General features: G+C 37.8%; 1 protein-coding gene across 1 annotated transcript in view; it reads left to right on the top strand.

The window, feature by feature from the left end:
- LOC124722628 (KICSTOR complex protein SZT2-like) overlaps nt 1-12,466 on the top strand; it is a 727,281-nt gene that overhangs the window by 171,130 nt on the left and 543,685 nt on the right. Inside the window, exon 18 of the mRNA XM_047247762.1 lies at nt 6,004-6,113. Coding sequence (XP_047103718.1) covers nt 6,004-6,113 — 110 coding nt within the window. The remainder of the gene's footprint in view (nt 1-6,003; nt 6,114-12,466) is intronic.

Below are 12,466 nucleotides of genomic sequence, written 5' to 3'. Positions count from 1 at the left end.
TGCTGGTAGCACTTTGGAACTCATGAGTGATACCTTTCACTGATGCGATTTTTGAAGCTACCCTCTGCAATGCTCGACGGTCCCTGCCCATCAGTGCATGAGGTCTGCCTGGTCTTGGTTTAGCTGTGGTTGTTCCTTCATGTTTCCACTTCACAGTCACATCATCAGCAGCTGAGTTGCACAGCTTTAAAAGGGTTGAATGTCCCCAATGGATTTGTTACTCTGGTGACACCCAGTGATTAGTCAACGTTCGAAGACACTGAGCTCTTGCGACTGACTAATTGTGCTGTTATTGCTTCTCTACTGACAACACAATACTCTCTACCTCCTTTTATACTGGTGGGTCTGCCTGTTGTGAAATCTAGTGGTCAATTCTGCATTACATTATGGTCTCTTGATACTTTTGATCAGATAGCATGTAAAGGTATGGATTACTGGTTGTCTTCTGTTTGGGAAATGTTCAGAATACCATCCTCTTGCACCCACAGCATTGCATTTTGCTGCCCCATAAGCATAGTGAATGTTGGATAGCTGGTTGTTTGATTACCTGTTCGCAGTATCTCAAGTGTGACACAGCACACAGCAAGAAATGCAGTGGAGCACGACAACAGCACAGCATAACGCAGTAGCAGCTTAGGTGGACAAAACTGTACTGCTGCTTCAGTCTATATACATAAAAAATATGTTCATTTACCAAACAAACTTCTGCATTCTAGACACTGATTGGCTGTCATTCTATGGCTGTAGCTTCACAGTGGTGCACTTTAGACATACGTTTATTTGGAAAATTTTGCTCAATTTGGTGTCCCATAACTTGCTCTGACCTCCTTGTCAGATTGTTGTTTTCCACTCTGTATATTCCTTCCGCATGTTGGCTTTCACTTCTATGCTTATTACTAGCTTGTCAACTTATCTCCTGATGTACACACAAGGGCTTTTATTTTCTCCGAATACTTCTGAAATTGTACTATATTTAGTATATATCTTTCTTATAATCATTCCTGTTTCTGTAACTTTGCATTTCTCTTCTAGCCATCCCTACTTAGCAGTTTCACACCTTCTGTCAGCCTTATTTTTTTTATATTTCTGTATTCTCTTTTGCATGTTTCAGTTACTGCATTTTTACATTTTCTCCTGTCATCTGTTAAATTTAATATGTAAAATATTTTTCAAGGATTCCTGATGAGCATTGTCTTTTTGCCTAGTTGTTCTTCTACTACCTTCACTTCTTAAAGCCGCCAATTCTGATTCTGTTATTTTTTTACCTGTTTCAGTCAGTCAGTGACTAATGATGTCTTTGTAAAACTCGGCAACCTCTGATTGTTTCATTTTATCCAGGTTCTAAATCACCTTAATTTTCTACCATGCTATAATTTCTTCACCTTTCATCTGCATTTGATAACTAATAAATTATGATCAGAGTCCACAGCATCTCAGGGAAATGTTTGGCAATTTAAAATCTGGTTTTGAAATCTCTATCTTACCATTATGTAATCTGTCAAACTTTTAGTGTCACCAGATCTCTTTCATGCATACAACCTTCTTCCACGGTTCTTACACCAAGTGGTAGTTTTGATATAGCTGTGCGCTCTTTTGCTCTTCGTTTTCTACTGTTGAATTCCAATGTCCCATCAGAATTAAATTTTTGTCTCCCTTAACCTACTGAGTAATTTATTTTATCTCAAAATACGATTTTTCAATCTCTCCATTATCTGTGAAGCTATAGGTGCATGTACTTGTACTAATGCATAAAACAGCAAAAAAATGTATAGATGTCTGATACCGATTTTGTCACATATCTTGTGTTTAAAAACTGAAATAAACAGTTTTTGTGTAAGTAGGATGGATTATAATATATTTTAAAATAAGAATTTCTTAGCATTAATATAGCTTATTAACAGTGATCGAATTCTTGCAAATTTTCAGATAGTTATCACCACCCTCATATATACAATAAGCACAGTTTATAAATACAAGTGGAAATATGTAAAATAAGTTTTGGGATGTGTAAGTGACATTAATGTTTCGTCATTAGTGCAACATGACACACAGCCTCTTTGTCTTGTTGCTGGCTGCCAAAAAAGCATCATATATGCCTGCCGCAAGAGTAACGCAAGATGCAAAATGAGATGAAATCCCCCTAATGTTGAGGTTGATGATGATGGGTTAAATAAAGAGTGAAAGTTGCAGAAAATTGTTTTGTGTATTGTGTGGACTTCCTTTGAATTCAATTTTTTTAATTGATTGTGTTCAACAGCTTCTCTAAGTTGTAGAAATGGCACTATGGGTAACAAATTACATTGGTGTTCAATTTATTGTGCAGTTGGTTTTGGTCAGATATCATTTTCCAGCATATGTATCAACTAGTTGACATTGAGAAGGACTTCAGAAGTACCAACTCAGAAATTTCTATAAGAACTTCAAAACTAAGCTCATAGGATGTTAATGGCAAAGTCTTTGCTTCAAGAAATAAAATGGCCAATTTTCTCTAATCAATCAAGAAAACTGCAAAGAACTTGCCTGTTATTTCAGAGAATTACTTAGGTACTCAGAACCAACACACAGATTCTCACCACATGAACCTGTAATCCAAATTCATTACTGCTAGATGAAGAAGAAATTGCAAGACAGATCAAAAGACTCGTAATGATAAAGCATTGGTGGGGGACAGGGGGAATATGTAATCACAGCAGACGTCTTCAAATCAAAGGCTGAGACATTATAAATGAAATCACAAAACTCATGCAAGCCATTGGCAAATAGAACTAATTCCAGGATGATGGAAAAATGCATTAATTCACCTGTTGCACAAGAAAGGAGACAGATCAAATGCAAATAACTACAGGGTAATCCCACTAATATCAGTGGCATAGAAAACTGTATTCCAATATCTTCTTGATAGAGCACAGAAACAACTTGAACCAAAAATTGAAGAATATAAGGCAAGATTCAGACCAGACTATTCATGTCCAGAGCATATCTTGAACATAAAGCAAATCTTAAGACACCAGAGAATTTGTAGCAAAAATTTAGTCAACACATTTGTTGGTTTTTTTATTTTTTTAAACTGTATTTCGGTTGACCACAAATCACTTTTCAAAATATTAAAAGAACAAGATCTAAATCTGCACTTGCAGTCATAAAACAGTCTTTGACAGATACAAGGTCCAGTGTAAATTTGTGGTAGAACTCTCAGTTCCTTTCAAAATCAAAGCAGGAGTAAGCCAGGGAGAGGGGCTGCCTCCATTATTTTTCAACTGTAACCTTGAGAAAGTGATACAAGAATGGTGCAAACTGAAATCAGTCCTCAAAGACCAACCAATCACTTTAGGCGTAGGCAAGTGTTTGCAAACAGTTTAGTAATATTAACTTGGGGCACTGCATCAACCCAGAATCAGATTGAACTCTTGGAAAGAAACTGCAGAAAAAATCAGTCTCCAGAGATCTTTTGAGAAGACTGAGTATATGGCCAGCAACAGACAACCACCAAAATACGTGAAGACAAGATACAGAAAAAATAGATGAGTTCCATAATTAAAAAAGCTCAATGAAACCATTTGGGAAAATGGAATCCAAACAAGAGTTAACAAGATTAGGTTTCCAAATGCCCAAAATATCTAAAAAAAAAAAGTCTCTCCAGTCACATGAAACAAAGGCATCTCAGTACAGTAATTAAACCAGAAACATTTATATAAAGGAAAACAAACTTGTAAGAAAAATTCTAGGTCCAAAACTTGTAGACATACAGTACTGACTCAGAAGCAATCAGGAAATCAGTACACAGATATCTGTAGTGACATTGGGAAAGGCAGATTAAGTGTCTATGGACATGTTAAAAGAATAAACCTAGACAGACTTACAAAAAGGTAGTCAATTTTTTTGATAACAGGAGCGAAGCTAAAATGGACATGATGAAATGGGTTCCCAAGACCAAAACTCATCTTACATCAGCAAGAATTACTATGATGTCCAAAATTAAAAAATGCCAAGTTGACCAAGAGGAAAAGCTAAGGTAGAAGAGTGGAACAGTGTGGTCTGAAGGTAAAAAAAAAATCCACAGAAAAGAGAATGAAAGAAATATGGGCACAAAGAAAGGCAAATGCCCACCTCTAAGTACTTTGTGTAGACCTGATTGTCTTATTTAAAAATAATTTTACATTCATCTCTAGTGTTTGAAGAATGCACTTTCAATATATGCAGACTCCTCCAATGACTTCCCTAAAAATAATTTTGCAGATAAAATGCTACAGGCAAGGGAGCATACCTGAAAATTGGCTAAAAGCAAGGGTCATTCATATTTACAAGGTAGATGACAGGAGTGAATGTGAAAATTTAGAGGCATCATTTACTCCAGAATAATTATTGGTAAGCTTAAGTGTATAGCAGACACTATCATCAGCGAAGAACAGATGGCATTCAGATGGGACAGCCCTACAATAGATGTCATTTTCTTATTGAAATAAATGGTGGAGAAAAGAAGGGAATAGAGATGTGATATGGGAAATTTTGATAAGGAAAGGCTTAGCGTATAATACATTAAAAGTGATCAAAAATCTATACCAGAACACTAATGTGACACGATTGATATGGGGAAGCAACTGACAGCACCAGTAAAAAACAATAAAGGAGTTAGCCAAGGTTACTGTCTTCCCCCCCCCCCTTTTCCCCCCCTCCAAAAACTTTTTGATACCTTTGTGGAAATGGAAATGCCTTGTGGCTAGGGCCTCCTGTCGGGTAGATCGGTCACCTGGTGCAAGTCTTTCGAGTTGATGCCACTTTGGCGATTTGGATGATGGGGATGAAATGATGATGATATGGACAACACAACACTCAGTCCCTGAGCAGAGAAAATCTCTGGCCCAGCCAGGAATCAAACCCGGGCCATTATGTATGACATTCCGTTGCGCTGACCACTCAGCTACCAGGGGCGGACTATCGTTGTGGATGAAGTATAATAAGATGGAAACGAATTTTCAAATGTAGTATAATGCTCTTGCCATAGTATAGTTTAAGTAGTACTTTATATGCTGACATTGTTGTTGTTGTTGTTGTTGGTGGTGGTGGTGTTGTTCAACAGACAGAAGATAACTTACAAATGGGGCTATACATCTTAAGAAATATAGCAGAAGAATATTGACTCCTAATATGTCCACATCAGTCAAAAGTAATGTCATTTCTGGGGAAAGCATGAAAAGATCCAAGATTGATGTAAATGGCAAAATAGTTGAGCAGGTATTACCTTTAACTACTTTGAATATGAAATACCCTCAAAAACAGTTCATCACATTGAAACAAAACTTTGCAAATTTAAACATATATTTGGAACAATTCATATAGCTCTGAAATATGAAAAAAAAAGAAGAAAATTAGCTGAAGCTCTATAAAAAGTGATGGTTCCACTATGGAAGTGAGCTGTGGGTACTCACGAAGAAATACAGAAGGAAAATTATGTCATCTGAAATGAAATTTCTCTGGGTAGTCAGAGACTGCACACTGATAGGCAAAAAAACAAAATGCAGAAATGAGAAAAGAGCTACAGATTTTTGATTTGGAAAGCAAAATTTAAAAAAAGAAATATGAAGTCAACTTGTGTAACCATTTAGAAAGAATGTATCAATATAACCTGCCTAGAATGCCAAGACTTCAAGCCCAGTGGACAGCAAAATGTTGGATGTCTGGAGAAGAAGAAGAAGAAGAAGAAGAAGAAGTGGAAGATGAAGATAAAGATGATGACAATACAATGCTTCCAGTGAATGTTTTGTTTCATTTCCAAGCAATCTCTTAAACTGTGTTTAGTTTGTCAGCAGGTAACTGCTTTGTCATTGCAAATGGATCCCAGTCCAGTAGCTTTGTGGTTGTCTTTAATCTACCTATATATTGGGTGCCATTTCTAATATTAGTAGTAACAATTACCATAAGACTGTCATGTGGTTTCAAGCACTGTTTATTAACTTAGCTCATATTTTAGAGTAAATATAGAATATATTAAACTTTCTTTTTCAGTTGCCAAGCATCAAGGATAAAGATGAAGATGATGAGGATTGCATCCAGCCGTGTGTAATCCAGTATGTTCTCTTCCCACCTCATACAACGTCAATGAGCAACAAGGAAAGGTCAGTGATATCAAATGAATGTATAATGTAAAGTACAGGCTACAGTAATACACTAAGTGAATCAGAACCTTCAAGACGGGCTTCGGGGAGTGATAGACCTATGCAGAAACGATAACTTTTTGTCAAGTAATTCATAATTTTGAATGTGTCTATGGAATTACTCAACTCTGTTTTAAGCATGTCAATTTTTTTAGGTAAGTAATTGGACAAGTTCAGACACTGCACTTTTAATCAGATGGTGCTTATGTGTATGGTGCTGAACAAAGCTGAAACTACGTTGTTCTCATCTTATACCCTATATTTTAACAAGAGCTAGGTGAAGCAGTTGATTCCTGTATAGTTCTTCCATTTGGAGTGTTTAAAGAGAGGCCGTGTAAACTACCCATGTCACTGGCCCCCAATGTTTTACCAACAATCACTGGTATGGCAGCATTCTGTGTGTAATAAACTTTTGTGTAAACACTTTGGGCAGTATATGTAAACTGTTTAAGTATCTGAAGGCATAATTCATATTTAATTTAATTGACATTCTCTGTGAGGCTATGGAATATGAATATTGTAATGTAATTGCAATGCATTATAAGTGTCTTGTCTTTGATGCTGTGTTTCTCATTAAATAATGCCAGTGAATGTTTGTTGTCTGACAAAAATTATCTTTTATCCAATAATGTAAAAATAAAATAAATTTATTCAAAGATAGTTGGCTGTGCTAATCTGTAACCTAAATAAATGTAAACTACCCTCCATGATACATTTCAAACGATGATGTGTATTTCTGAAATAATATGCTGAAGATATTTACTGCTTGAAAAAGGGGGGGGGGGGGAGATCCGCTTTGCAGGATCTTATAATTCCTGCTGTTGTATTACAAACTTACTCTGTACAATTAAGCTACTAGTACTCTTTGAAAGCAGAGCAACTTACAGTTGGATAACAACAACACTAAACAGCAGAATCTGCGTATCAGTATCTGTCTCTTGGAACTCTATGTTTCTTCACTAGGAACTGAGCCATATGAGAGGGATAGGAAGAGTAAAGAAATATGACAATCAATACACAGTACAGCACCATGGGCCAGATTGCTGTCCTATGCGTCTAAGGTTTTGTTTCATGTTTCCATCTTTTTCATCTATAAGTCATTTCCTGGTTCATGGGATTTGAATCATTATGGTTTAATTTTGACTTTCATAGAGGGATTTCACTTTATGGCTTTCACTTTATAAGGAAAAGACAGATTGCTACTCACCATAAAGATGAGACATTGAGTTTCAGATAGTCACAACGAAATGACTCTTACAACTTAATATGTCATCCTTAAGGTGAGTAATAATCTATCATTTCCATATGTTGTTGATATTCCAACGTGGAGTTTTCATTGTCTGATTCTGGCTAACTGCTTTCACTTTATCATTTCTCTGTTTCCTGTATGTTGCTATCTGACAGTCTTCAGAGGTCTAGTTTTTTATTGTTGCTTTTCATTATTGCTTTTAAAAAAAATTTTGCATCATTTTAATTTCTTTCTCATTGAAACTGCCTGGCAGATTAAAACTGTGTTCCGGACCGAGACTTGAACTCAGGATCTTTGCCTTTCGTGGGCAAGTACTCTACCATCTGAGCTACCCAAGCACAACTCTCATTCTTTTCAGCACATGTTGCCTTAGTAATGTCACCTAGCACTTCTGGCCAACTTCTAATGTATATACTGTGTCTCTTGACCTCTGTCTTAATCTTTCCTAATAACTATGCATATTCTTATTTCTGTCTTCTCTATTAGATTTTCCTGAAGATCAGTATTTTTTGGTATTTTTTATCTTATTGCAGTTCTGTATGTTATTTCATTAAATTATATATTTATGTCTCTGATACTTCCTAATTTTATTATAGCATTTTCATCACCCCTGTATACTAGTCACTTTTTTCTGTGATATCCCTTAATTTTGTGTTTTTCACATAGCTGTTCAGCTTATGGCTTTTTCCCCTGATCTTTAAGTTGTTTTAAATGGTGAAATACATTTTGTTTGCTAATTCTTTGCTTCACTTATGCATCTTTCAGCTTGAAACATACTCTCACTTTTTTTGTAGGTCCGTCAATAGGTTTTATGAAGTGCTTTCGTCTGAAAACTTAGAACAGCATGTGTCCTTTTTATCTGATCTACATCTACATCTACACACATATTCCACAAGATACAAAATGATGTGTGGTGGAGGCTCCTTCTACTGCTACTAGTCCTTCCCTTTCCTGTTCCACTCATAAATGCAGCAAGGGAAAAATGAGTGTCTATATACTTTCATACAGGCCCTAGTTTCTCTTCTGTTGTCTTCACAATTTGCACATAAGATGCACATTGGTGGCAGTAGAATTACTCTACAGTTGGTCGCAGATGCTGGTTTCCTTAAACTTGTTCGGTAGTGTTTTGTGAAGAGAAAGTTGTCTTTCCACCATGGATTCTCATTTGAGTACACAGTGCATTTCTTTAACACTCACATCCTGATTGAACCTAACGGTTACAAATCTAGCAGCATGGCTCTGAATTGGTTCAATGTCTTCCTTTAACCCAACCTGATGGGGTCCTCAGACACTCTAGCAGTATTCAAGAATGGGTCATACTAGTGTTTTACACGTGGTATCTTTTATAACTGAACTACACTTTTCTAGAATTATTCTAATAAACTGAAACTTACCATTCACTTTCCATATTACCAGCCTTATGTGCTCATTCCATTTCATATTGCTGTGCGACATTGTGTGTAGATATTTAATCAAAGTGACTGTGTCAGGCAGCACACCATTAATAACTTATTCGAACCTTATGGGATAGTTTTTTCCTATCAATCTACAGTAGCTTAACATTTTTTTTTTTTTACATTTAGAGCATGCAGGCACTCATCACACTAAATAAAAATTCTGTCTAAATCATCGTGCATCCAGCTACAGTCAAACAACAAAGACACTTTTCTGTACACTCGTGTGCCATCAGCAGACAGTCACAGATTGCTGCTCAACCTATCTATCAGACCATTATGTATATAGAGAGCAAGAGTGGTCCTTCCGTGCTTCCCTGGGGTGCTCCTGACGTTAGAGTTGTCTCTGATGAACATAGCTGTCCAGTATAACACACTGGGCTCTATTATTTAAGATGTCTTCAAGTCACGTATCTGAGAACCTGTTCTGTATGTTCAGACCTCTGTTACAATCTGCAGTCCTTCCTCGACCTGTAGGAAAACTGAATCCCCTTCATCCATGGTTTGCAGAAAATTGCTTGAGAAATGGCCAACCCGAGTTTTTTGTGAGTGATGCTTTCTAAATCATTGCTGATTTGTGGACAGGAGCTTTTCTGTCTGCCCAAAATTTATTGTACTTGACCTCAGAGTATGTTCAGAAATTCTACAAAAAACCAACATTAAGGATATTAGTCCGTAATTTTGCAGGTCTGTTCCTTTATCCTTCTTATACAAACATAAAAAAAAGTTTTGCATCACCTCGGTTCCGAAAGTTCCAGAACATGTACAGAAAATTGGTATAGAGATCAATTGTAAACATCATTTCCGCCCTTTATATTGCACTTGAAAACCACACATTGCATGTTGTACCACCATACAGCGAGACCTTCAGAGGTGGTGGTCCAGATTGCTGTACACATTGGTACATCTAATACCCAGTAGCACATCCTCTTGCATTGATGCATGCCTGTATTCGTCGTGGCATACTATCCACAAGTTCATCAAGGCACTGTTGGTCCAGATTGTCGCACTCCTCAACAGCGATTCAGCATAGATGTCTCAGAGTGGTTGGTAGGTCACGTCGTCCATAAACTGGTCTTTTCAATCTATCTCAGGCATGTTTAATAGGGTTCATGTCTGGAGAACATGCTGGCCACTCTAGTCGAGCGATATCATTATCCTGAAGGAAGTCATTCACAAGATATGCACAATGGGTTGCGTGAATTATCATCCATGAAGATGAATGCCTCACCAATATGCTGCTGATATGGTTGCACTATCGGTCGGAGGATGGCATTCACGTATTGTACAGCCGTTGCAGTGCCTTCCATGACCACCAGTGGCGTACATCAGCCTCACATAATTTCACCTCAGAACAGCTGGAAACCTCCACCTTGCTGCACTCGCTGGACAGTGTGTCTAAGGTGTTCTGCCTGACCAGGCTGCCTCCAAACACGTCTCTGATGATTGTCTGGTTAAAGCCACATGTGTCACCCATCAGTGAAGAGACTGCGATGCCAATCCTGAGCGGTCCATTCAGCATGTTGTTGGGCCCATTTGTACTGTGCTACATGGTGTCGTGGTTGGAAAGGTGGACCTCGCCATGGACGTCGGGAGTGAAGTTGTGCATCATGCAGCCTACTGCGCATGGATTGAGTCATAACACAGTGTCCTGTGGCTGCACAAAAAGCATTATTCACCATGGTGGTGTTGCTGTCTGGGTTCCTCCAAACCATAATCTCTAAGTAGCAGTCATCCACTGCCGTAGTAGCCCTTGGGTGGCTTGATCGAGGCATTTCATCAACAGTTCCTGTCTCTCTGTATGTCCCCCATGTCCGAACAACATTCCTTTGGTTCACTCTGAGACGCCTGGACGCTTCCCTTGTTGAGAGCCCTTCTTGGCACATTTAACGATGTGGACACAATCAAACCTCGGTATTGACTATCTGGGCATGATTGAACAACAGACATCATCAGCCATGTACCTCCTTCCTGGTGGAATGACTGTAACGGATCTGCGGTCGGACCTCCTCCGTCTAATAGGCGCTGCTCATGCATGGTTATTTACATCTTTGGGCGGGTTTAGTGCATCTCCGAACAGTCAACGTCTGTCTTCAGGAGCTCTGGGAACTGGGGTGATGGAAAACTGTTTTTGATGTGTGTATATGCAAGTCACCTGTGCTTTTTCCCAATTGCTTGGGGTTTTGCACTGGGCGAGAGATTCACAGTAAATACAAACTAAGTAAAGGACCAGTGTCGAAGAGTACTCTGCGTAAAACTGAATGGGGGTTCCTTCTGGACCTGACAATTCACTTGTTTCCAATTCTTCCAGTTTCTTCTTAATGCCATAAATATGTATTTCAGTTTTCTGCACATGGGAGTCTGTGCATTGCTCAAGTGATGTATGTATAATCCTCCTGCATGAATGATTTTTTTAAATGTGAAATTTAAAACTTCACTCTTCCTTTTGCTGTCTTTTATTGCCGTACCAGTGTGTCCAAAGATTGACTGAATTGCCTACAATCCGTTTAGTTTGATGTAAAATCATAATTTTTTTCAGTTTCTCAGCAAGATCTTTTGCTGACTTGTGACTGAGGAAGTTGCTGTATGCTTCCTGCATCAGTCCTTTTGTAGGCACATGAATTTCCACTAGCTTTTGCTTGTTGACATTTCTGCGTTGTTTTTTGAACTGAGGGTGCCAAAATCTATCAGTTTCCGAATTTTGTTATTTAACTACTGTGGGTTTTTTCCATTCTTCCAGAGTGTGATTTACACTCAGTTTAAACTTTTCCCATAATTCCTCTACATCTGTCACATTGAAAGTAGTTCGTGTCCATTTGTTGTCTATGTAGGATGCTAACAACTGCTTGTCTGCGCGTTCCAGCATAAAAACTGTCTTAGCCTTCTCGATGATTTTAATAAATTTAGTTACTGTCATTGCTGTAATGACATCATGCTCACTAATCACTGTCTCTATACTGACACTGTTAAAAAGGCAAGACCTGTTTGTAGCTGCAAGGTCTAAAATATTTCTGTTGTGTATGGGATGTTGAACTAGTGCTCATGACAGTTTTCAGAAAATGTGTTATGGATTACTTCATGAGACTGTCTGTCCTGCAAAGAATCTGTAGATGTCCCAGTCTATACTTGGTTGGTAGTCACCTCCAACTAATATAGCATGATCAGGGTACTTCCACACTACTCAGCATGGACTCTCTTTGAATGATTCTACAATTGTTGAAGCAGAATCAGTGAAAACATGAGCTAATTAACTTCATTTCACCTAGGGTGTTTGATCACATCCAGATAACTTTGCAGTCAAACTCAATTTCGACCTCGATAGATAAGATATTTTTGTCGATTGCAGTGAACACCTCCCCTTCCAATGGCTTCTAACCCATATTTCTGATATACATTCTATGCCTCATTAAATACTTTGAAGCTTTCTACTTTGGGTTCCATTCAGCTCTCAGTTCCAGTTATAATCTGAGAGTGACACCTTTCCTAGAGGATTGAGCAGTTGAAGTAGAAATATGAAAATATCATTCAAAAATTATATAATTTTTTGTGCAGAACAAATGAACTTTCATAAAGTACTTAATGGTGGCCAGCCTACAATATTCATATACAAA

The sequence above is a fragment of the Schistocerca piceifrons genome, chromosome X (genome assembly GCF_021461385.2).
Source record: "Schistocerca piceifrons isolate TAMUIC-IGC-003096 chromosome X, iqSchPice1.1, whole genome shotgun sequence".
In the NCBI taxonomy this organism is placed as follows: Eukaryota; Metazoa; Arthropoda; class Insecta; order Orthoptera; family Acrididae; genus Schistocerca; species Schistocerca piceifrons.
This window is presented reverse-complemented; position numbering and strand designations above follow the sequence as displayed.